Source organism: Salvelinus alpinus, chromosome 23, assembly GCF_045679555.1.
Source record: "Salvelinus alpinus chromosome 23, SLU_Salpinus.1, whole genome shotgun sequence".
NCBI lineage: Eukaryota > Metazoa > Chordata > Actinopteri > Salmoniformes > Salmonidae > Salvelinus > Salvelinus alpinus.
The window spans coordinates 27,797,877-27,824,144 of NC_092108.1; the positions used below are offsets into that span (position 1 = coordinate 27,797,877).

General features: G+C 41.3%; 1 protein-coding gene across 2 annotated transcripts in view; it reads right to left on the reverse strand.

The window, feature by feature from the left end:
• Positions 1-26,268, reverse strand: part of LOC139550707 (voltage-gated inwardly rectifying potassium channel KCNH2-like) — a 77,605-nt gene that overhangs the window by 40,141 nt on the left and 11,196 nt on the right. Inside the window, exons 1-5 of one of the 2 annotated variants that reach the window (XM_071361796.1) lie at positions 24,571-24,749; positions 15,788-15,946; positions 14,197-14,418; positions 13,788-14,045; positions 13,275-13,486 (exon numbers count right to left, since the gene is read on the reverse strand). In XM_071361796.1, coding sequence (XP_071217897.1) covers positions 13,275-13,486; positions 13,788-14,045; positions 14,197-14,418; positions 15,788-15,944 — 849 coding nt within the window. In that variant the 5' untranslated portion in view covers positions 15,945-15,946; positions 24,571-24,749. Of the gene's footprint in view, positions 1-13,274; positions 13,487-13,787; positions 14,046-14,196; positions 14,419-15,787; positions 15,947-24,570; positions 24,750-26,268 lie in introns of those variants that run through there. The other variant, XM_071361795.1, reaches the window with a different exon arrangement.

The window sequence follows — 26,268 nt, forward strand, 5'->3', positions numbered from 1 at the left end:
CTTATTCAGGTTCAGAGTATCAGTTATGTAATGTTCAGAGCCAGAGGTCTCTCTCTCAGAGTAGTCTCCACTCTACTTTTTGGTTGCTTCGCTGTATCTGTGAGGTCCCACATACCCTTCTCTCCCCCTCTCTCTTTTTCCCTCTTCATTCCCAAATTCTCTCTCCCCCTTTCTCTTTCCCGCCTCTGTAGAAGCACTGGACCACTCAGGATCAGCTGTAATTGCAGCTGGCTCTCTGATCCTCCTCTCCTCCTCCTCTCCACTCCATCCTCAGGCCAGCTGCAGGACTTGATTGATTTCCTCAAATAAACACCAACAGGCATCCATAAACCTTCTCTCCCTCCCTCTCTCTTTCGTTGTCTCCCTTAGTCACACACAAGCCACATACTGTATGTTAATGCTCTTAAAAAAATGAAAAATGTTCTTTGAAGATTGCTGCGTTTGAAGCAGCAACAGCAGCAAGGATAATTCCCCCACTGACACCAGGTAGTAGCTATCCTTTCACTGCACTGACCCTACAGCTGCTAACGTGTGTTAAATCTAAGCTGATGTTGTATGTTAAATAATGTTTTATTATTTTTGACTCCGATACACCAGACACTGTAGTGTAGTCAATAGAGACCTTCTCAACAGGTCAATGACTACAGACTGATTCTCCTCTAGTATTTAAACGAGTACTGTTTTCACATCTTGGCTAACTTAGGCATGACCTTGGGGCATACATTGTTACTCTAAACTAATCTCATCTTTTATTGATGCTGACAAAACATTATTGGGCTGAGAAAATACATTCCATTTCAACCACTTTGAATAGGAATATAGATTATCAACACAGAGATAATCAATCACCATAACTTTGCCACATCTTCGCCCTCCAATTCTCATAGATTTTATAACGCACTTGTGTGAAGAATAGCAGCTCGCCAAAGTATAGATGGCAGTCAGTCCGTGGGGCATTTATTTCAACCTAATCTCAACTGGGAAGTATAGTATTGGGATTAAACAATCAATCCAGTTGATAATGTGAAAGAAGATCCAGTGGGTGTGTAAGGAGAACCCATGCTTCGTTATCTTTCCATCCAATGTATAACCTTCCATAAGCCAGGAGCTCACCTTGCATTTGTATTACCACCAGTCAATTCAGCCTTATCCAAGGGCACTATCGATGTGAAGAAAAATCTATGGTCTACCAGAGAGTAACTGGGAGCAATGTAATTTATTACCTTGCCCAGGGGAGTTAAGTTATTTGAGCAAAACTGATAATAAGCCAGGATTCTCTAAAAGGCTACACAGTCAGTAGGCGTTAAAAATCAACAGTTTGAGCTGAGCCTCCGCATTCAAAGGCAAAGCTTTTAAGAGAGCGGTTTAAAACTGGAACTATTATGTGAGTGATTCACTCGAGTATAAACATGATAAGCCGCAGCCGCACACAAGCCTAAGATGTCACCATGTGCAATGCCAAGTATCGGCTGGAGTGGTGTAAAGCTCTCTTCCATTGGACTCTGGAGCAGTGGAAACACGTTCTCTGGAGTGATGAATCACACTTCACCATCTGGCAAGTCTGAGGGACGAATCTTAGTTTGGCGGATACCAGGAGATTGCTACCTGCCCCAATGCATAGTGCCAACTGTAAAGTTTGGTGGAGGAGTAATAATGATCTGAGGCTGTTTTTCATGATTCGGGCTAGGCCCCTTAGTTCCAGTGAAGTGAAATCGTAATGCTACAGCATACAATGACATTCTAGACAATTCTGTACTTCCAACTTTGTGGCAACAATTTGGGGAAGGCCCCTTCATGTTTCAGCATGACAATACTCCCGTGCACAAAGCGAGGTCCATACAGAAATGGTTTGTCGAGATCAGTGTGGAAGAACTTGACTGTCCTGCACAGAGCCCTGACCTCAATCCCATCAAACACCTTTGGGATGATTTGGAACGCAGACTGCGAGCCAAGCCTAATCACCCAACATCATAGCCCGATCTCATTATTGCTCGTTGTGGCTGAATGGAAGCAAGTCTAGTGGAAAGTCTTCCCAGAAGAATGGAGGCTGTTATAGCAGCAAAGGGGGGACCAAAAGGACTAACATGTCAACTACAGAACTAAGCCAACCTCAGCGTGAGCTTTGGTTGCGAATGGTATGAACTTTGAACTCTTATTCACTACAGAAGTAATACCTCCTAGCCGTTGAGTTAGCAACAGCAGCTGCAAACGTGGGCTAGGAAAGGACAGACAGAGTACCCTGTCTACCACACAACGACGTTACTACAACGTATCCAATTTACCACCAGAGACATTCTTCAAAGGACAAAGGACTCGGTTTGGCAACACGGCCTTCCATCTAACACCAACCTACCGAAGCGCAGCTCAGAGTAAATGTTTATTGCATTTTCCTTTTCCAAATGGGCGGTAATTTAGAATGCATAAAATACTGTATTTACGATAGCATGGCTGGTACCTTTGTTCCTCAAGTCTTCCCGCTCTTTCACTCAAACCCAGCCCCCTTTTCTTTTGTGTAACCAGCTGTCATATCTGTTCCATCCACGAGGGACGTTTTCCTTTATGACGTAATTTTATAGAATAGCATGTCATATCACTTAATCCGGCATAGCCAAAGACACGACACTGTACATAAAGTTGTTTCATTTCTAAAAGGTAAAACAGATACAGTGGGGTCTAAAATGATCGACAGCCTTGATACAGATGAGGAAAAATGACAGTATAAAATAAATAATTAAAATACAGAGCTATTTTGCATGCTCCAAAAAATGTATTAGCAATTTCTTTGTGCATTTTAATGTGTTCTTGCGGTTATTGTCTTGCTGAGTGTCCCTGATTTTCATTTACTATGTTACGTCTAGTCTAGGAGACCAGTCTGGTGGCCCTTCTTAAGGTCAATTGCATCATGAACGTTATCAAGTACCAGGACATTTTAGCCAAAACCTGGTTGCATGTGCCAGGAAGCTGAAACTTGGCGGCAAGTGGATCTTCCAGCAAAACAATAACCCCAAGCACACATCAAGATCCACAAAGAAATGGTTAATTGTGCACAAAATCAACATTTTGCAATGGCCATCTCAGTCTCTGGACTTAAACCCCATTCCATTTTTAAAAACACAATATAGCTCAGTATTTGTATTATTTATTTTATACAGTAATTTTTGCTCATCCTTATTAAGGGTCCCAATAATTATGGACCCCGCTGTATATGTGCGTCCTCCATCCATTACCTGTATTCAAATGTTTCTGACCATTAGCAATAAGAAAAATATTGCAACTTTGGGGGACACTGGAAGAGACGGCAAGGTTGTCCTTTAGTGTACATGATATAGTATCCAAAAACATCTCCCGCAAACAAACAAAAAATATACAGTTGAAGTCGGAAGTTTACATACACCTTAGCCAAGTACATTTAAACTCAGTTTTTCACAATTCCTGACATTTAATACTAATAAAAATTGCCTGTCTTAGGTCAGCTACGATCACCACTTTATTTTAAGAATGTGAAATGTCAGAATAATAGTAGAGAGAATGATTTATTTCAGCTTTCATTTCTTTCATCACATTCCCAGTGGGTCAGAAGTTTACATACACTCAATTAGTATTTGGTAGCATTGCCTTTAAATTGTTTAACTTGGGTCAAACGTTCTGAGTAGCCTTCAACAAGCTTCCCACAATAAGTTGGGTGAATTTTGGCCCATTCCTCCTGACAGAGCTGGTGTAACTGAGTCAGGTTTGTAGGCCTCCTTGCTCCCACACGCTTTTTCAGTTCTGCCCACAAATTTTATATACGATTGAGGTCAGGGCTTTGTGATGGCCACTCCAATACCTTGACTTTGTTGTGCTTAAGCCATTTTGCCACAACTTTGGAAGTATGCTTGGGGTCATTGTCCATTTGGAAGACCCATTTGCGACCAAGCTTTAACTTCCTGACTGATGTCTTGAGATGTTGCTTCAATATAGCCACATAATTTCCCCTCGTCATGATGCCATCTATGGTGTGAAGTGCACCAGTCCCTCCTGCAGCAAAGCACCCCCACAACATGATGCTGCCACCCCCGTGCTTCATGGTTGGGATGGTGTTCTTCGGCTTGCAAGCATCCCCCTTTTTCCTCCAAACATAACGATGGTCATTATGGCCAAACAGTTCTATTTTTCTTTCATCAGACCAGTGGACATTTCTCCAAAAAGTACAATATTTGTCCCCATGTGCAGTTGCAAACCGTAATCTGAATTTTTTTATGGCGGTTTTGGATCAGTGGCTTCTTCCTTGCTGAGCGGCCTTTCAGGTTATGTCGATATAGGACTAATTTTACTGTGGATATACAGTGGGGCAAAAAAGTATTTAGTCAGCCACCAATTGTGCAAGTTCTCCCACTTAAAAAGATGAGTAGGGCCTGTAATTTTCATCATAGGTATCATTTCAACTATGACAGACAAAATTAGAGAAAAAAAATCCAGAAAATCACATTGTAGGATTTTTTATGAATTTATTTGCAAATTATGGTGGAAAATAAGTATTTGGTCACCTACAAACAAGCAAGATTTCTGGCTCTCACAGACCTGTAACTTCTTCTTTAAGAGGCTCCTCTGTCCTCCACTCGTTACCTGTATTAATGGCACCTGTTTGAACTTGTTATCAGTATAAAAGACACCTGTCCACAACCTCAAACAGTCACACTGTGGTTGAAAGTGGTTGAAAAATGAGTTTTAATGACTCCAACCTAAGTGTATGTAAACTTCCAACTTCAAATGTATATATTGATCATTTGATCATTGCCTTGAGTTTTCATCAAGTAAAACAAATATTTGCAGAGTTATAATGTCTCTTAGACCACACTGAATTACAAATCACCTCACATGTCCATGCCATGTACAGTAAATCTATCCATCCACAGTAACACACCAGAGCATTGCAGTGCACTGTACAGGATGTAAATATATTCTATGCATGCATATGTCTCAGACCTAATTAAAGTTTGCTGTAGTAAACAAGCTCCCAGCACACAGATTGATTTGACTGCCCGGTTCCTCCTGCAGTACAGTATAACTAATCTGTATGACCATGGACTGTCTCACTGACTTATAACTCCAGCCAGGCTGTTCTGTTCTGCCTCACTGGGATAATAAGCCCCACTCTGAATATGGATGGGAGAGGAGAACTGGGTAAGCGTATGATGCTAACGATTAATTGAGGATGGGTGAGGGCTGGGTTAGTAAATGATGATAACAATTAATTGAGGATGGCCTGCATAGGTATGCTAGATCTAGCTCACTGTTGATGTAATGGGAGCTGTTATAGTAAATGAGACTCTGGGGCTATAGGGAGGGATTCCCTGTGTTTCTGTGTCTATGCAACAGTAGTGTCAGCAGCTAAGTTTTACTGGCAGTGTTTCACTGCCTTTAATAGATTTACTATATGTTGAGATTAAGCGTATTCTACTCCAGTCAACACTGTTATTGGTGTCTTTTATTTAGTACAGTAAAAAAATATATGATTCATGAGCTTGAGGTAAACGTGAACTACTGTCCTGCTGAAGCCCTGCTAAACATCCCTGAACACCTGGAGGTTTCCATTTTAGTTTGCAAAGTCCTTTTACATTTCTTTCAACCATTGCAAAGCTGTAGTTCAGACTGAGGTGGGCAGAACAATCAGTGAACTCCAGACAGATAGGTGACTCACAGTGACTTTGATTGGAGAGCTGTGTGATTGGAGGTTGTATTTGTGTGTCCCGGGTGTCCTAACACCTCAGTTACTCATACATCCCAGAACACTGCTCCCAGGGCCGAGGACACTGTGTGAAAAATAACAAGCTCCAGCTTGGTTCTATTACATTTCCTACAGACTCAAATTAGAACCCAGAACCAAATCAGCTGCTCGGTTGTCACAAGAGACAATCTTAAGACCAAAGGAACAAGCTAAGATACTTACAGTATTTGCCCCCTTTCTGATTTTCTCTAAGTTAGAATATTTTTGACACTGAATGTTAACAGATCATCAGGTAAAGGAAACCTGAGTTTGCAAAGAACCAAAAAAAGGATACTTATTTTATTAACACAGTTACGCAACAACCAATTCCCCTGTGTGAAAAACAAATTGCCCCCTTACACTCAATAACTGGTTGTGCCACCTTTAGCTGCAATGACTGCAAACAAACGCTTCTTGTTGTTGTTGATCCGTCTCTCACATCATCATTGTGGAGTAATGTTGGGCCACTCTTGCATGCAGAACTGCTTTAACTCAGCGACATTTGTGGGTTTTCTAGCATGAACTGCTCATTTCAAATCCTGGCACATCTCAATTCGGATTAGGTCTGGACTTTTACTAGGCCGGGTAAGCCTAAAAAAATTAAGATTGACATTTTACATTATTTATTTTTTTAATTCTTCACATTGTCAAACAGTCCATATTTTCCAACGGGGCTATACATTTGGGTGAGTTTTTTTCCCTCGCCTGAGTAGCCTCTTTTCACTGCCAAAAATAAAATTAATCCATCTAGTGTTCAACGAAATAACAACACAATGTCAAATACAGGTAGCCTAACCAAATAATGAACATCCAATCTCATTAACCGTTACTCTTTCGCGGGAATTCCACTAACGGTCAGTATGTAGCCAAACGTAGCTGCTGCTCATTCCGTTTGCTCGAAAATGGAAAAATGATTTAAAAAAGTAAGCCCTGCGTCCAAAGAGACACATAACAGCTCTACTGGTAGTACTGCTACTACCAGCAGTACTACACCTGCACCTGTCGACGACAGAAGTTGTTCTGCTTCCACGAGCACATCTAGTGCCAGCATCAGTAATTCTAAATGTGTTGTTAGCCCAGCTAGTATGGATACTGAAATTTGTGAATTTGATGCAGTCGAAGAGCTACTGCCTCCTTACCCGGGAAAGTACCGAACAACAGACAGGGACGTTGGACCATCGAAGAGGCGCAAATACGATGAGAACAACATTGATTTGGGGTTCACTTATATTGGTAGTGGTGCTTTTCCTCATCCACAGTGTGTTATATGTGCAAAAGTACGATCTCACAACACGATGATACCTTCACTCTTGTGCAGACATTTAGAAACAAAACATGCCAATTTGAAAAATAAGCCAAGGGAGTTTTTGGAGTAAAAATTAAGACGACTTTCGAGTAGTAAGACATGTATAAAAGCAACAGAAACCATTAATAAGAAGGGGCTAGAAGCATCTTAAAGTTGAAGTAGGAAGTTTACATACACTGAAGTTGGAGTCATTAAAACTCGTTCTTCAACCACTCCACAAATTTTTCCAACAATTTTTTACAGACAGATTATTTCACTTATAATTCACTGTATCACAATTCCAGTGGGTCAGAAGTTTACATACACTAAGTTGACTGTGCCTTTAAACAGCTTGGAAAATTCCAGAAAATGATGTCATGGCTTTAGAAGCTTCTGATAGGCTAATTGACATCATTTGGGTCAATTGGAGGTGTACCTTGGGATGTATTTCAAGGCCTACCTTCAAACTCAGTGCCTCTTTGCTTGACATCATGGGAACATCAAAAGAAAAGACCTCAGAAAAAGAATTGTAGACCTCCACAAGTCTGGTTCATCCTTGGGAGCAATTTCCAAACGCCTGAAGGTACCACGTTCATCTGTACAAAAAATAGTACGCAAGTATAAACACCATGGGACCACACAGCCGTCATACCGCTCAGGAAGGAGACATGTTCTGTCTCCTAGAGATGAACATACTTTGGTGCGAAAAGTGCAAATCAATCCCAGAAAAACAGCAAAGGATCTTGTGAAGATGCTGAAGGAAACAGGTACAAAATTATCTATATCCACAGTAAAACGAGTCCTATATCAACACAACCTGAAAGGCCGCTCAGCAAGGAAGAAGCCACTGCTACAAAACCGTCATAAAAACCCAGACTACGGTTTGCAACTGCACACGGGGACAAAGAGCGTACTTTTTGGAGAGATGTCCTCTGGTCTAATGAAACAAAAATAGAACTGTTTGGCCATAATGACCATCGTTATGTTTGGAGGAAAAAGGGGGAGGCTTGCAAGCCGAAGAACACCATCCCAACCGTGAAGCACGGGGGTGGCAGCATCATGTTGTGGGGGTGCTTTGCTGCAGGAGGGACTGGTGCACTTCACAACATAGATGGCATCATGAGGCAGGAACATTATCTGGATATATTGAAGCAACATCTCAAGACATCAGTCAGGAAGTTAAAGCTTGGTCGCAAATGGGTCTTCCAAATGGACAATGACCCCAAGCATACTCCCAAAGTTGTGGAAAAATGGCTTAAGGACAACAAAGTCAAGGTATTGGAGTGGCCATCACAAAGCCCTGACCTCAATCCTATAGAACATTTGTGGGAAGAACTGAAAAAGCGTGTGCGAGCAAGGAGGCCCAGAAACCTGACTCAGTTACACCAGCTCTGTCAGGAGGAATGGGCCAAAATTCACCCAATTTATTGTGTTAAGCTTGTGGTAACTACCCGAAACATTTGACCCAAGTTAAACAATTTAAAGGCAATGCTAAATCACTCTATTATTATTCTGACATTTCACATTCTTAAAATAAAGTGGTGATCATAACTGACCTAAGACAGGGAATATTTACTAGGATTAAATGTCAGAAATTGTGAAAAGATGATGCCACCTTAGAAGTTACTGCGCTCTTCACTAAGGCCATTCTACTGCAATATTTGCCTATGGAGATTGCACTGCAGTGTGCTCGACTTCATACACCTGTCAGCAACGGGTGAGGCTGAAGTAGCCAAATCCACTAATTTGAATGCTTGTCCACATACTTTTGTATATACAATTTAAATAATTCAAATACTGAGCAATATTTTACGCAATTTTCTGGGGTGAAAATTATATTATTTTATACTAATACAATTGCTCAGAGAAAGAGATTTTGATCAACAAGGAACATTTTTCTCAAAAGAGTAGGGGTGAAAATCATTGACACCCCAATCGATTCTTATAAATGAAATAGTCAAAAGCGTAGTATTTGGTCCCATATTCCTGGAACCCAATGATTACATCAAGCTTGTGACTACAAACTTGTTGGATGCATTTGCAGTTTGTTTTGGTTGTGTTTTCAGATTATTTTGTGCCCAATAGAAATGAATGGTAAATAATCTATTGTGTAATTTTGGAGACACTTCTATTGTAAATAATAATAGAATATGTTTCTAAGCACTTCTACATTAATGTCTATGCTACCATGATTATGGATAATCCTGAATTAATCGTGAATAATGATGAAAGTTAGAGGGTCAAAGATCATAATGGTGAGAGGTCAGCGTGACTTGAATTAATATCCATGGGGCAACCATTGTAACACTCTGATGTATTAAGCGATACACACTATTCTCAATTTCTCAACTCCTCTACCCTCTCTCCTCCGTCCTCTCTCGCATCCTTTTGAAAACGGTCAAGGGTAATCAGCGGCGAGGAGAGGGAACATGGATGAAAATGAGCTTGTATGAAATGAGATTCTGCTTCTCCACTCGCACGTCATCAGGCAAATGCCGTTTATAGGTGTGGATCCCAAAATAAATGTGTAAAGTGCTTAAAACAAATTAAGTTAGATGTGCACAACACTTTATAGATAAAAACAATATGCTACTTATCGTTTTAAACGTGTGCATGCTTTCTCCTCCGACAAAACAAAAGCTGAATCAAAGGGGGTGTGGCAGATTTCAAAACACTTCCGAAGGACTCAGGTAGGGTATACCTGACCGTCCTCGATGAAAAGTGACTTTCGAGGAGCGGAGGGCCTTTTCTCATTTGGACAAGTCTTTCTCCTCTGTGACCTGGAAAACAATAAGTGGTCAAGTGGTCGAGGATAGTGTTAATTCGTTAGTAGGCAAACGGTTGACGGTCCTCCCCTCATCGGTAGCCTCCTTTTGGCGAGGAAGTACAATTGTACAGTGGTGGAAAATATACCCAACTGTCATACTTGAGTAAAAGTAAAGATACCTTAATAGAAAATGACTCAAGTAAAAGTAAAAGTCAACCCAGTAAAATTCTACTTGAGTAAAAGTCAAAAATTATTTGGTTTAAAATATACTTAAGTATCAAAAGTAAAAGTATAAATAATTTCAAATTCCTTATATTAAGCAAACCAGATGGCACCATTTTCTTGTTTTTTAATTTACGGAAAGCCAGGTGCACACTCCAAAACTCAGACATCATTTACAAACAAAGCATTTGTGTTTAGTGAGTCCGCCAGATCAGAGGCAATAGGGATGACCAGTTCGGTTGATAAGTGAGTGAATTTGACTATTTTCCTGTCCTGCTAAGCATTCAAAATGTAACAAGTACTTTTGGGTGTCAGAGAAAAATGTATGGAGTAAAAAGTACAATATTTTCTTAAGGAATGTAGTGAAGTAAAAGTAAAAGTAGTCAAAGAGATAAATAGTAAAGTACAGATACCCCAAAAAACGACATAAGAAGTACTTTAACTTCTTACGGCTGAAATCCCGTTAACGGGATACACTTGACAACAGCCAGTGAAAGTGCAGGGCGCCAAATTCAAACAACAGAAATCTCATAATTAAAATTTCCTCAAACATACAAGTATTTTACACCATTTTAAAGATAAACTTGTTGTTAATCCCACCACAGTGTCTGATTTCAAAAAGGCTTTACGACGAAAGCACACCATCTGATTATGTTAGGTCAGTACCTAGTCACAGAAAAACACAGCCATTTTTTCCAGCCAAAGAGAGGAGTCACAAAAAGCAGAAATATAGATAAAATTAATCACTAACCTTTGATGATCTTCATCAGATGACACTCATAGGACTTCATGTTACACAATACATGTATGTTTTGTTCGATAAAGTTCATATTTATATCCCAAAATCTTAGTTTACATTGGCGCGTTATTTTCAGTAATGTTTTGCCTCCAAAACATCCAGTGATTTTGCAGAAAGCCACATCAATTTACAGAAATACTCATAATAAACATTGATAAAAGATACAAGTATTATACATGGAACTTTAGATAAACTTCTCCTTCATGCAACCGCTGTGTCAGATTTAAAAAAAACTTTACGGAAAAAGCACACCATGCAATAATCTGAGTACGGCGCTCAGACACAAAAACAAACCATACAGGTACCCGCCATGTTGTGGAGTCAACAGAAGTCAGAAATAGCATTATAAATATTCACTTACCTTTGATGATCTTCATCAGAATGTACTCCCAGGAATCCCAGTTCCACAATAAATGTTTGTTTTGCTCGATAAAGTCTATAATTTATGTCCAAATACCTCCTTTACCTCCAAATTCATGATGCGCAGGCCAGACGAAAAGTAAAAAAATTCCATTACAGTTCGTAGAAACATGTCAAACGATGTATAGAATCAATCTTTAGGATGTTTTAACATAAATCTTCAATAATGTTTCAACCGGAGAATTCCTTTGTCTTTAGAAACGAAAAGGAACGCAGCTACCTCTCACGGGGGCGCGCCTGAGTGAGCTCATGGCACTCTGCCAGACCCCTGACTCAAACAGCTCTCATTCCCCCCTCCTTCACAGTAGAAGCCTGAAACAAGGTTCTAAAGACTGTTGACATCTAGTGGAAGCCCTAGGAAGTGCAATATGACCCCATAGACACTGTATATTGAATAGGCAAACCTACAAACCTCAGATTTCCCACTTCCGGGTTGGATTTTTTCTCAGGTTTTTGCCTGCCATATGAGTTCTGTTATACTCACAGACATCATTCAAACAGTTTTAGAAATTTCAGAGTGTTTTCTATCCAAATCTACTAATACTATGCATATCTTAGCGTCTGGGCCTGAGTAGCAGGCAGTTTACTCTGGGCACCTTCTTCATCCAAGCTATTCAATACTGCCCCCAGCCATAAGAAGTTCAAGTATTTTTACTTAAGTACTTTATGTAACGGATGTGAAATAGCTAGCTAGTTAGCGTTTCAATCGGTTACGTCACTCGCTTTGAGACCCTGAAGTAGTGGTTCCCCTTGCTCTACAAGGGACGCGGCCTTTGTGGAGCGATGGGTAACGACGCTTCGTGGGTAACTGTTGTTGATGTGTGCAGAGGGTCCCTGGTTCGCGCGAGGGGACGGTCTAAAGTTATACTGTTACATTTACACCACTGCAAGTGTATGCTACCTGAGTCCTTCGCGGAAAAGTTTGGAAATCTGCCACACCCTCTTTGAATCAACTACTGTTTTCTCAAAGGAGAAAAGCATGCAAACATAAAAAAACGAAGTTCTACTTACCCTTTTATCTATAAAATGTCTTGCACAACTAGCTAAGTGATGTTTTTATCACTTTAGACATGTATTTTAGGATTCCACCCTGTAAACATCAATAAGAGTCTCATTTCATAAAAGTGCATTTTTGACCACTTTCCCTCTCCTCGCCACCTCTCCTCGATTACCTTTGACCTTTTCCAAAAGGAGGCCAGAGAACGGAAGAGAGAGGACGCAAGTGTTAAGCAAACTAATTGAGAAAAGGCCATGGACACTCTTCAGTTTGCCTACTAACGAATTGACATCTCCTCAACCACTCAACCACTTATTGGTTTCCGGGTCACATTGGAGAGAGAACGATGGAGACTTTAGCCCAAATGAGAAAAGGCCCCATGATTAGTGAACCTCATCATATCTCCCTCTTCACAGCTGTCCACTCCATTAGGCAGGATTAATCAAACTCCTCCCAGGTGGCGTGGTGGGCTGCAAGCCTGCTACAGTGTGTTACTGGGACGCTACACTGTGTTTAATATCGCTTCAGCTCTGTCCAACCGCCTGAAGTGTTTGAACAAGAAACATTAGTGTTGAAAGAAACGGAAATGCTTACATTTCAAATTGAAGATGCTCTGAGCTGCATCTTCACTCCTAGTCCTAGAGTGATGCTGGTGTATAGTGTCTATGAGAGTTTTTAGGTCTTTTGATTTAGACCTGAGCACTTTGTGAGGTGACTTTGTTCAACAAAATCACTTAAATTAGTTGATGAGCTGATTGAGGCACAATACAAAAGCAACTGACTCAATGTTTTGCAATATAACCATGCAGTCATTTCCGTCAACCTCTGTACTCTACAGTGAGTGACAAGTTCACCAGCAGCGACTGAATTTAGAGCAAAACTATCTGGATAGTGCTGCCACCCTCAGGACAGATACTGCAATGGCAGACTACATAAGGAGCAAGGTGTCTGTGAAAGCCTATCGATACTGCAGTTTGTCATGAAATAGTGTCATCCCATCCATACACATCCACTGGTAAGAGAAGAGCAGCGACTAACCTGAGTGACTTTCTCAGTGACCCCGTGTGTGCGCTCCATTAGTTTACAGGGGGCGATGATGTCAATCTCCGCAGACGGGAGGGCCACCAGGGGGTCTGGCCTGTTGTCCAGTGGGTTGAGCTGGGTCACGTGACTTAAGGTCCGGAAGCGGGTGAGGTTGGGGTCAGACGTGGAGTCAGATGTAACATTACGCAGACTGGACTTCATTCCGCCTGAGAAGGAATAAATATAGATGGATATTTCATTGCCTGTGACTTAAGAGTTGAATGTGCTGAGTGCAAGATACAGTATAAGGAGATATTGAACAGATGGAACATAAATGTAAGACAAGCATTAATCAATTACATGTTCTTTGATCCTCAAATTTCGTTATGCCACCCGCGCCCTAAACCTCCTTTGTGTGTCCCATACATGTCCTCTACCTGCCCCTGTCCCTGTCCTTGCCACCATCCACATCCGTATCTCTGTCTCCTGCCCATGACCCCTATCCCCTGTCCCCATCTTGCCCTCTACCTGTGCTGCTGGGCCGCGTCTGGAGCTTCCCGTGCCAGCTGGACTGTCCCCTGCGAGTCTTGATGCCGTCCACAGATGAGGCGTGCAGCGGGCTGCAGAGGCTCTCATAGGAGCGGCTGGGCATCACGCTGCAGTTGGAGCCACACTCCTCGTCCACCCAGAGGCAGTGCAGCTTGGGGGAAGACTGGGAGAAGCCCATGGCCAGGGACAGGGCTTGAGGGGCATCCGAGGGGTCCCCAGTGGGAGAAACTGGGTCACCTATAAACATGCCATTTAGCAGACACTTTTATCCAAAGCAAATTACAATGAGTGCATATATTTTGTATGTGACCGCAGTGAGAATCAAGCCCACAAGCATGTTGTTGCTAGCATGATGCTTTTACCAACTGAGCTACACAGGACTACTCACCTCCCAGCAAGGCCCTCTGGTCCTCGTCCCAGAGTAGTATCCCGGTGCCCCCCAGCCGCCGGCGCTCTGGCAGGGACAGCAGCTTGTCCAGGGCTACAGACTCATGCCCCAGGGCAGAGAGGTCCCGCTGGTGGCCCAGCTCGGTGTCATCCTCCAGGGAATGTTTACTGCTGCTGAGGGAGCGAAGCAGGGCGGAGGGCAGGCGGAACCTATGCCGACGTGCTGCAGGTCAGAGGGGAAAGTTCAGAGGGAAAAGGAGATAGGTTTCTGACTACATTACACACCGCACCAACATCATTAGTAAAACAATGACTTAATTACTACTCTTAGAAAAAAAGGTACTGAATTGTACTTAAAGGGGTACAAACGCATGTGACTGTAGTGGTACCCTGTGTCCATTGTGCCATTAGTTATAGGTACATAATTGTACCCAGTTTGAGGTTAAAAGTTTGTTCCTTTATTTATTTTTTTAAATAAGAACTAAATATATATTTTTTGTGGATTTTTCCTTCCTCTATGGGATCGGTCCCCCCCCCATGGGACGGTTGAGCTAACGTAGGCTAATGTGATTAGCATGAGGTTGTAAGTAACAAAATAATTCCCAGGACATAGACATATCTGAAACAGGCAGAAAGCTTAAATTCTTGTTAATCTAACTACACTGTCCAATTTACAGGAGCTATTACAGTGAAATAATACCATGCTATTGTTTGAGGAGAGTGCACAATTATGAATTTGAAATTGTATTAATAAACCAAATACATTTGGGCAGTCGTGTACAACATTTTGAACAGATATACAATGGTTCATTGGATCAGTCAAAAACATACACTGCTGCCATCTAGTGGCCAAATATATAAATTGTCCTTGGGCTGGAATAATACATTATGGCCTTTCTCTTGCATTTCAAATAATAATAAACGCATGTTTTTTTCTTTATATTATCTTTTACCAGATCTAATGTGTTATATTCTCCTACATTAATTTCACATCTCCACAAACGTCAAAGTGTTTCCTTTCAAAAGGTATCAAGAATATGCATATCCTTGCTTCAGGTCCTGAGCTACAGACAGTTAGATTTGGGTATGTCATTTTAGGTGAAAATCGGGAAAAAAGGGTCAGATCCTTGAGGAGGTTTTAAGGTCACTACAATATTAATTAGAGCTCTTTGTTGTCTCTTATGTAAGCCTTTATAAAGACTTCAGAATTGAAAGCCAAAAAGCTCAACTTTTAAATAACATAAACAGAGACCACTTAAACACTTCCACTCACAGGTGGCCAAAAAGAACAAACTGAAACTAAGCCAAACTAAGCCACGCCTCCAACAAAATAAGCCACGCCTCCAATGATTGTACAAAAATATACCATTATAATACAGTACATTATCCACACATACCGGAAATGGTACCGAACAGTACCATGTGAGATCATATGTGTACCTCTGAAGGTGCATGATATGTATTTCTATCTTCTTGTACCCAAGAGAAAAATACTGTACCCTAAAAACTCTGGACCATTACCTCAATCTCTTCCTGACTTATTAGAACTAGATTTTTTAAGGTTTTACACATAGAGGATCTTCTTTGTTTACCTAGGGGAAGCCAGGGGATAGGCAGCTTGTTGAGGTCTCTGGTCGGGGAGCTGGGAATAGGTGGATCAGTGGGCAGCTCAAAGTTGAGGATGAACATGATCACCAAGCCATCCTCATTCTTCACTGGCACCACATCAATTTTACAGGAGAAACACATACCTGAACACAGAGACACACACATCACCACCAAAGTGAGAAAACACCTGTATTTTAAAGCACATGAATGCATACCAAAGTTCTCCTCTAGAGAGAGACACACAACAGCAAATGAAAGCTGCAGAGATCAGCCAGGGAGTGGCCAACTGGGCAAAAACTGGTTGAATCAATGTTGTTTCCAAAAACGATTAATGTGATGGCGTTGAATCAACGTGGAAAACTGATTGGATTTGCAAAAAGTCGTCAACTTAAGGGCATTTCGTATTTTTGTCCTACAACTTTTAACCTAAATTCAATGAGATGATTATATATTTTGTTGATTTCACATTGAATTCAACAAAAATGAATGATCTGGTGTTATCATTCAATATTTAGGATAGTATTGTAATAGGCTCCATAATAACGTAAACAACGTCTTTTGATGTAATTTTCTGAGAGAGAGGCACTGACTCCTCCACATCGTCCACCTGGCAGAGAGCTACAGCTATGCCAGGAGCCAAACCAATCTGGCTTCCCCTGGCAGAATGGGAGAGAGAGAGAGAAAGAGAGGTCACTGACTGACTGTGGAGGGATGGGGAGGAGGTAGTCAGATAACGGGTTAGCAGGAAGGACACATAGGACAGGCCTGACAGGGACAGTAGGAATATACTGTATCATCATCCCCTCCCGGATTAGAGCTCTAACATGGCCCCTTATTCTGCCTAATTCATCTCATTGAAATCACACAGTCATCTACTGTACTGCAGAACCATCTGCTACTGAACACTTTGTTCCGGGACGCACCACATCCTAAATCTATACAGATTTATATGCACATTGGTTTAGTCACCTTTTACATGTGGAGCACACCTGAGAACACTTCGATTGCTAGATATAATAACAATGGTGACCCTATCCATAACGGAGTGAAGGACTTTACTGAAATCATTGCTTGGAATTATAAGTGTCCAAGTGGAAAAAATGACCTAAATACATTTTTAAGACTACTGGTAAAACATTTTTAAATAAACATTAGCATAATGTATATCATATTTTCTGCACCTGCAGGGGATCAGTAGACTATATTACAAAGAGCCAAGGACAATTATCAGGGGCAATATGGAAACTGGATCATACTTCTCATGAAGACCACAAGCACCATATAAACCAAAATAAATGATATGATTATATCCCCCCTCCCCATCTCTCTTTTTCTCTCTCCATCTCAGTTTTTTTTCTCCCTGTCAGTCTCCCCCTTCTCTTTCTTCTTTCCACCCTACCTCTCCCTCATCATCAGAAACTCTGAATTACTCATTGGAGATTTCTCTCTCTCTTTCTCTTCATGAAATATTTACATATTAGCCTGAGGAGAGAGCTGAACTATTGATCTGTCTGTTCCTCCACTCTTTCATCTCTGTCTGCAATAACACAGGCAGGCAGGGGACAGCAGAGTTGTTCAAACCGTTTAAAACTTTGCCAAGACCAGAGATGAGAGATGCCTGACACAAATTATGGATATACATGTTAGACTCAGCCAATAATACTGCTCATCTAGCCTGCATGAATGCATATCATTAAGTGATGGAGGAACAATGACAAATCAATGACAGACAGCTCTTGCATTCCAGCAGTGCCCAACTCAGATAAGCAGCTGAGAATGAGTCCGTCTGATATACACTACCGTTCAAAAGTTTGTGGTCACTTAGAAATTCCCTTGTTTTTTAAAGAAAAGCACATTTTTGGTCCATTAAAATAACAGTAAATTGATCAGAAATACAGTGTAGACATTGTTAATGTTGTAAGTGACTATTGTAGCTGGAAACAGCTGATTTTTAATGGAATATCTACATAGACATACAGAGGCCCACTATCAGCAACCATCACTCCTGTGTTCCAATGGCACGTTGTGTTAGCTAATCCAAGTTTATAATTTTAAAAGGCTAATTGATCATTAGAAAACCCTTTTGCAATTATGTTTGCACAGCTGAAAACTGTTGTTCTGATTAAAGAAGCAATAAAACTGGCCTTCTTTAGACTAGTTGAGTATCTGGAGCATCAGCATTTGTGGGTTCGATTACAGGCTCAAAATGGCCAGAAACAAATACTTTCTACTGAAACTCATCAGTCTATTCTTGTTCTGAGAAATGAAGGTTATTCTAATGTGAGAAACTACCAAGAAACTGAAGATCTCGTACAACGTTGTGTATCTTCACAGAACAGCGCAAACTGGTCTAACCAGAACAGAAATAGGAGTGGAAGGCCCCGGTGCACAACTGAGCAAGTGGACAAGTACATTAGAGTGTCTAGTTTGGAAACAGACGCCTCACAAGTCCTCAACTGGCAGCTTCATTAAATGGTACCCGCAAAACACCAGTCTCAACGTCAGCAGTGAAGAGGCGACTCCGGGATGCTGGCCTTCTAGCCAGAGTTGCAAAGAAAAATAATATATTAAATATTCACAAAACCAAATTCATCACAAATGTGGACACTGGATTGGATCATTGACTGGGTACTAATGATTGATACTAGGTGTGAATACTGTTCATGAAGATGACACTTTAAGACCTCCAGTGATATTTGAACTTTTCCTGTTGAAAAACGATAAACCAAGTATAAATACAGTAAAGCACACACACACTAAAGGGTATCAAAAATTTGTTTTGAGAAAAATCATGTTTTTTAGACAACTGCAAACTTCAAGGAGTAGAGCATTCAAGGAGGTGGGCTGTTGGTGCCCGCTGATGTCATCGGCCTCCGGCCTTGCTTGAGGAACACTAGAGGAGCAATAGAGAGCAAAAGAGGAACCCCCCCCCCCATGTCATGAGGCATCTGGACCACCTATTGAAATGCCACTTGTGCCTTTTGTTAAGTACACAAGTGTTAAATGAGGTGAAAATGAGAGTAGGTCTTTAAGGATTTGCCAGAATAGAGCTGGCTGTGGTCCTGGTCAAAAGTAATGCACTATCTTGGGAATAGGGTGTCATTTGGGATGTAGGCTAATTACTAGAGTTAATGAGCCTTGGGGATAATTGGACAATTAATGCTAATAAAACACTGATTCTGCTCTCAGGGGAGAATCACCTTATTATCTGTGGAAGGAAGTCATCATTGTTCTCACTGAGGAGAATTAGAGATAGAGACTAGGACCTGGGCCCTATTGGAAATAAGAAGTCCTCATCAATGTGAAGACCCTAAAACAACAACTACTTTGTGTGAGGTTCTCTATTGAATACCTAAGAAAAGGAAAACAAGAATTCCTCTAAAACAGATTTTAAGACAGATGCACCTTTGGCCCATCCACAAAATCCCACTGAAACACTGTTTCACTTCAACAATAGTCAAACAGTTTGATTTAGTTTGGATTCCGAGGATACCTTTGACCTGCTAAAAATAAAGCACCAATGACCACTGAGCCAATCCTTCATTCAGAAATATACAGTTATTTTAGAGCCAAAACAATAATCCCACCATCGAAATTTGGCTTTACTTGTGAACACACATCTATGAAAAGTTAGACATGACTAATGTACACTCATAATAGCCATTCACAACGCCCTGTAAGTCATCATCACTCTACCTAATAATAACCTTAGGAGTCAGCCAATAATAGATCAGTGAGATTTACACTGTGTGGGGTCATTCCTCACCCATAGAATATTAATCTGGTTGGTGTGAGTATCTTACATTTAGCCTTCCACAGTATCTTTCTAACATCACACTTTCCACATCTCTGATGTTATTGATCTGCATTATATTTTACTACACACAACATCAATTCAGGGCTGGGGATGGTAGAATTACCGGATAACCATGTAACCAACGGTTATGGATGAAGACCGTCATGAAAATAAAATAACTGTCATAACCGTTTAAATCAGTGGAGGCTCCTCAGAGGAGGAAGGGGAGAACCATCCTACTCAGTGAATTTCAGAAAAATAAAAATTGTAAAACATAAAAAAAGTGATCCTTTTTAGATAAAACTATACCAAATATATTCACGTCACCAAATATTTATTAAATATTAAAACACACTGTTTTGCAATGAAGGTCTACAGTAGCCTCAGAATCACTCTGTAAGGTAGCACCATAGTGTAACCGGAGGACAGCTAGCTTCTGTCCTCCTCTGGGTACATTGACTTCAATACAAAACCTAGGAGGCTCATGGTTGTCACCCCCTTTCCATAGACTTACACAGTAATTATGACAACTTCCGGAGGATGTCCTCCAACCTATCAGAGCTCTTGCAGCATCAATTGACATGTTGTCCACCTAATCAAACGATCAGAGAATGAATCTAGTCCTGAAAGCATAAACTACAGCTAGCTAACACTGCAGTGTATAAAATGTGGTGAGTAGTTGACTCAAAGAGAGCGAAAGACAATAGTTGAATAGTTTTGAACTAATTTATTTATTTCAAAATGAAAGAGAAGCAAGAGAGATTTAATAGTATATATTTTTTTACTTTCACTTACTTAGCTAGCGTCGAATGCAGCTAGCTAGTTTAGCCTATTCAAACACCTGGCTCAAACATAGAATCATTCTATGTTAGCTAGCTGGCGATGGCTATCCAACACGGGAACTCTTCCAAGTCAAGGTAGGTTTTGGTTTAATTAATTTATTGCCACTGGGGCCCGCTGGTGTAACTGCCAAATTGCTTGCTGCTGACTGTACACCGTACTGCATGGCTGTAGCGATTTACTAACGTGTTAGTTCTAGTAGCTACAGTGCATTCGGAAAGTATTCAGACCCCTTGACTTTTTTTTTTTTTTTTTTTTTACTTTACAGCCACCAAGACTCTTCTTAGGGCTGGCCGCCCGGCCAAACTGCGCAATCGAGCGAGAAGGGCCTTGGTCAGGGAGGTGACCAAGAACTCGATGGTCACTCTGACAGAGCTCCAGAGTTCCACTGTGGAGATGGGAGAACCTTCCAGAAGGACAACCATCTCTGCAGCACTCCACCAATCAGGCCTTTACGGTAGAGTGGCCAGATGGAAGCCAGTCCTCAATAAAAGGCACATGACAGCCCGCTTGGAGTTTGCCAAAAGGCACCTAAAGGACTATCAGACCATGAAAACAAGATTCTCTGATGAAACCAAGATTGAACTCTTTGGCCTGAATGCCAAGCGTCACATCTGGAGGAAACCAGGCACCGTTCATCACCTGGCCAATACCATCCCTACGGTGAAGCATGGTGGTGGCAGCATCATGCTGTGGGATTTTTTTTCAGCGGCAGGGACTAGGAGACTAGATGGGATCAAGGGAAAGATGAACGGATAAAAGTACAGAGAGATCCTTGATCCCTGCTCCAGAGCGGTTAGGACCTCCGACTGGAGCGAAGGTTCACCTTTCAACGGGACAGAGACTCTAAGCACACAGCGAAGACAACGCAGGAGCGGCTTCGGGACAAGTCTCTGAATGTCCTTGAGTGGCCCAGCTAGAGCCCGGACTTGAACCCGATTGAACATCTCTGGAGAGACCTGAGAATAGCTGTGCAGCGACGCTCTCCCTACAACCTGACAGAGCTTGAGAGGATCTGCAGAGAAAAATGGGAGAAACTCCCCAAATACAGGTGTGCCAAGCTTGTAGCGTTATACCCAAGAAGACTCACGGCTGTAATCGCTGCCAAAGGTGCTTCAACAAAGTACTGAGTAAAGGATCTGAAAACTTATGTAAATATAATGTTTCAGTTTTAGTTTCTTTTTGCAAAAAATTCAAAAAAACTGTTTTTGCTTTGTCATTATGGGGTATTGTGTGAAGATTGATGAGGGGAAAAAACTATTTAATCAATTTTAGAATAAGGCAGTAACATAACAAAAAGTGGAAAAAGTGAATTCTTTCCTAATGTATAAAATTGAGCGCCAAGCGATGCAATCTCCATACACAAACATTGTCCATAGAATGGCATTACTGAAGATCTCAGTGATTTTCAACGTGGCACTGTCATAGGATGCCACTTTCCTTCAAATTTCGTCCCTGCTAGAACTGCCCCAGTCAACTGTAAGTGTTGTTATTGTGAAGGGGAAATGTCTAGGAGCAACAACTGCTCAGCCACGAGGATGTAGGCAACACAAGCTCACAGTACAGGACAGCCGAGTGGTCCTTCCACATATTTTCCCCAATTTCGCACTATTGCAATTCCACAAAACATACAACATGCATAGCAGCAGATTAGCAAAAAATGTAATAGCACATTATCCAAACAGGTTGTCACATAGAAGCTTTAGCCTAGTATTTACTTCACACAAAGTCACAATAAATTCAAAGCATGCGCATAATTGACACTGCCGGACTGCACACACAATCCGAATGCAGTTAATAAACTCTACAGGAAACCTCTACAGTATAGCCTATAAAATAACATGTACCTCTTTGAGCTGTTATTGTGACTCTTCAGACAGTCACACATTTTATAGGACACTGCACAATTCACTTCATAGCCATCAAACAGTTTGAGAGTAGATATGGATATGTTTAAAACAGAGTTGGTCCTCGTTAAGAATAAGATACCTTCCCACTGGGCACAGACGTCAGTTCAACGTTTATTCCACATTGGTTCAATGTAATTTCATTGGAATGCCGTGTAAACAACGTTGTTTACACCAGTGTGTGCCCAGTGGTTTGATATTTAAACTATTTCCACTCTTCATCTACAGTATCTGTATAATCATCAGCTAGATTTTGCCAAATATAGGAGATATTCTGTCTTGGGGTGCGCTTTGTGCGTCCTGATCATGCTCTGTGTCGAGATAACCTACTGCTGGAATGCGCTGAATTGATAGAGGAATATGATATCGCTCTGAATTTATGAACGGCCTGTCTCGCAATTCACAACAATGTCATTGGTGAGAAAAGATAGTTACCCTATCATTACTAAATATCAGTTGAATTTGCTCTGAAATCTTTACATAGTGAGGCGGCCAAGCCGACAAGATGGCACAGCACCCATCTCGGTAGAGAGCCGACACTTAAACGACTAGTAAAAACCTAAAACGGACCCTTACCATAACCAAACCCTCAACCCTGACCCTAATTTTTATAAATTCTGAAATTAAATATAGATTTGGGCGTGTGTCTTTATAGCCATCGAGAATTGAACCTCTGCATTTTTTGAGCTTCGACGCTGCCATTGGACATGACTCAACACAACCGCAACACGGGTGGTATTGCAGCTTTCACTGATTTAAAAGGAAGCATTCCCTCCCTGTCTGATGGCAATGCCGGACGCCCCCCTGGCTGTAGTGTAGCAGAGCCGTGATTTGGGGAGAACCCTGGCATAGTGACCATCTTGGTTTTAAATGGGCACTTCCGTTTTTTGCTGTCTTTCCTGGGACTATCGGGATAAATATGAATTATTTTCGGTATTGAAACTTGGTGGATTTTCAGGAAAATATTCATCCCTACTCCCTATATGTCTGTGCAACTTTATTTTGTTTTACACAAAATGCTCTCAAACGTTTAAAAACACCCTCAGCGTGTTTATTATGAAGCTGAATGTCAAAACGGTCAAGTGAACCAAAGAGAGTAATTAAGGGGAGAGACTGGGGAGCTCAGCGCATCATCAGACCTAAATCTAAAAAAGGTCTCCCAGGCCTCTCTCTCTCTCCCTCCCTCCCGCAGGTCTTGGAATGGGAGTGAGGTTCTAGAATCAAGTTCGGGACAGGATGAGACAAAATTGACAGTCCACAGTAATGGGCAGCATAGGAATAGTTATAAACTGAGGGAGGGGTTAGAAGAAAAAAAATGTGTGTAGGCCTAATATAGTTTACTTCATAAACTTTCTGCATATTGCACCTTTAATAAAACACAATTTCCACCACGCTAGAGTGGCTAATGCTACTTGAGCCAATCAGGTTGCAGCAGTCTTTTTACTGCAGTTTTTACCAGACGCCCAGCCAAGAAAGACAATTTCCATATGTAACAGTATAGCTTCAGTCCCTCTCCTCGCCCCTACCTGGGCTCGAACCAGGGACCCTCTGCACACATCGACAACAGCCACCCTTGAAACATCGATACCCATCGCGACACAAAAGCCGTGGCCCTTGAAGAGCAAGGGGAACAATTACTTCAAGGTCTCAGAGCGAGTGACTTCACCAATTGAAACGCTATTAGCGCGCACCCCGCTAACTAGCTAGCCATTTCACATCGGTTACACTCATCCCCCTTTTGACCTCCTCCTTTTCTGCAGCAACCAGTGATTTTATTTATTTTTAATCCCAGCCCCTGTCCCTGCAGGCCTTTTGGTATGCCGTCATTGTAAATAAGAATTTGTTCTTAACTGACTTGCCTAGTTAAATAAAGGTTAAATAAAACATTTCAAAATACAGTCCAGTTGGACACAGATGACATAATAGGAATAATAGTGCCACCTGCCAGCCGGTTGGGCTAGTGGAAACCCCCAGAGCAGGGTGTAGCTCCCTCCAGTAACCACGAGCACAACCGTTCCTTGATTTTAACTGGCGGCTTTATTCTGTAAATTTAGTCAGAATTATCACCTTCCGTGAGAACTATAAAGTACATGAAAATACAGTTAAGCACACTCTTACAACCTCCTTATCTTACGAGTGACTTATTAGCTTGGTATAACTCTGAAGTGCTTACATACATAAACATAACAGTATCAGATTAAACACGTGAATAAAGGACAAATACCTCATTGGCTGCTTATTACAGAAGGGAGGAAATCAAACTTCACACTTATTATTCCTGGCATGAATTCACACTTCATTCTTAATTATTATAACTTTACCATCCTAACATACATGCTTCAACCTTTACGAACTACACCCGATGACATGAAAATTTAGCTAACTTAGCGCGGGATTGCCTTCCCTCCAAAAGTGTGTTGCTACAATAAGGATCCCCGTTACAACAGTTATTAGCTACGTAGTTCCGCTTGTCTTATCATTTCCCCCACACAGCGAACACGTAAACAATTCAAACAAAAAACAACGACATAACCTGCAAGTCTAACTGTCAGTTACACAGGGGACAAACAGACGAGCAGTTAACTGAGGAAATTATTTCAGATTACTACAAGTACACATGGGCATGGGACAGGACTGATTTTAATCAGGCCGGGACAGGAAAGTTCTGGGGTTATAGAACTGTTGCAGGATCAAGACAGCACGGGAAAATTTTGACAGGACAAGACAGGAATGAAATTTCACTCCTGTGTCAACCTCTAACTCGGTATCCCAGTCACCGGTATTCAACCATAGTGAGAACCCCTCTGATCGTTACAAAATAATGGGCTTTCTAATAGCTAACCTTAGAGTTAAGAAGAGACAGTCATTCAAACTACACTCTTTTCAAGAAGAAAATAACTGTACACTTAACACTAAAAGTAGTTTTGGTATTACAGTACGTTGAACTGTGACATTAGCCATAGTACTAAAAAACAGTCGTTTCCCAAATCGGACTTCCGAGATTGTTTTTTTCAGTGACAAGCCAGTATAATAGAACCCCAGTTTAGAGCAGATACTGTTCTACCCATTACAGTGGGACAATTTCATTACCCCATGCCCAGACGTAGTAATAAATGACTTACACTGCGGCCTGTGGCAGAAATTGCACTGCAAATTTATAATATATCCTGTTCTGCTCCTACTGTATGCATCTGTCAACGTATGACGTCAGAGAAATATCCCTGAATCGTGACTTGTTTTGAAGGAGAACTGCAGGAAGGCTGTAGGCTACAGTATGTCTGGAAACTTAAAAATATTTTAAACTAATAAAATGAATAGTGGCATACACCAATTCACAGGATAGCGTGAAGAAATCACTCCATGAGATATGTTTATACAACGACATCCTTCTTATGACAATAACATTAGTGTAAATATATTTTCGGACGTGTAATATGTCCATAGCATTCTGATTTAGACCCGAAACAGGATCTCATTAAGTTCTGTTTAGTTGTGGTCATAAGTCTATATGACACACGTTATTATCCTCATGGGGGCTTACATCTCATACAGTAGCTAAAGAAATCGTAAGTAAGTAGCCTTATCTTGTGCGAGCCAGAACGGCTAATAGGGCAGGAGCCTATCTCCTGTTTCTGTAGCATGAGGCAGTTTGACGTACAAGTACACCCCCTGGACAGGACCCTAGTCTATCGCAGGGCCTTACCCCAAAATCTATCTCCTTAATGCTGAGTGCCAAGCGGATACGCATCAGGTCCCATTTTTTATGTCTTTCATATGACTCGTCGAGGGATTGAACTCACAACCTTCAAAAAAACATATGTTTTGTCATGCATCACATGCTCTTATCCAGAGCAAGCAGGGGTTAAGTGCCTCAAGGGAACATGGATAGACTTTTCACCTAGTCAGCTTTGGGGTTCGAACC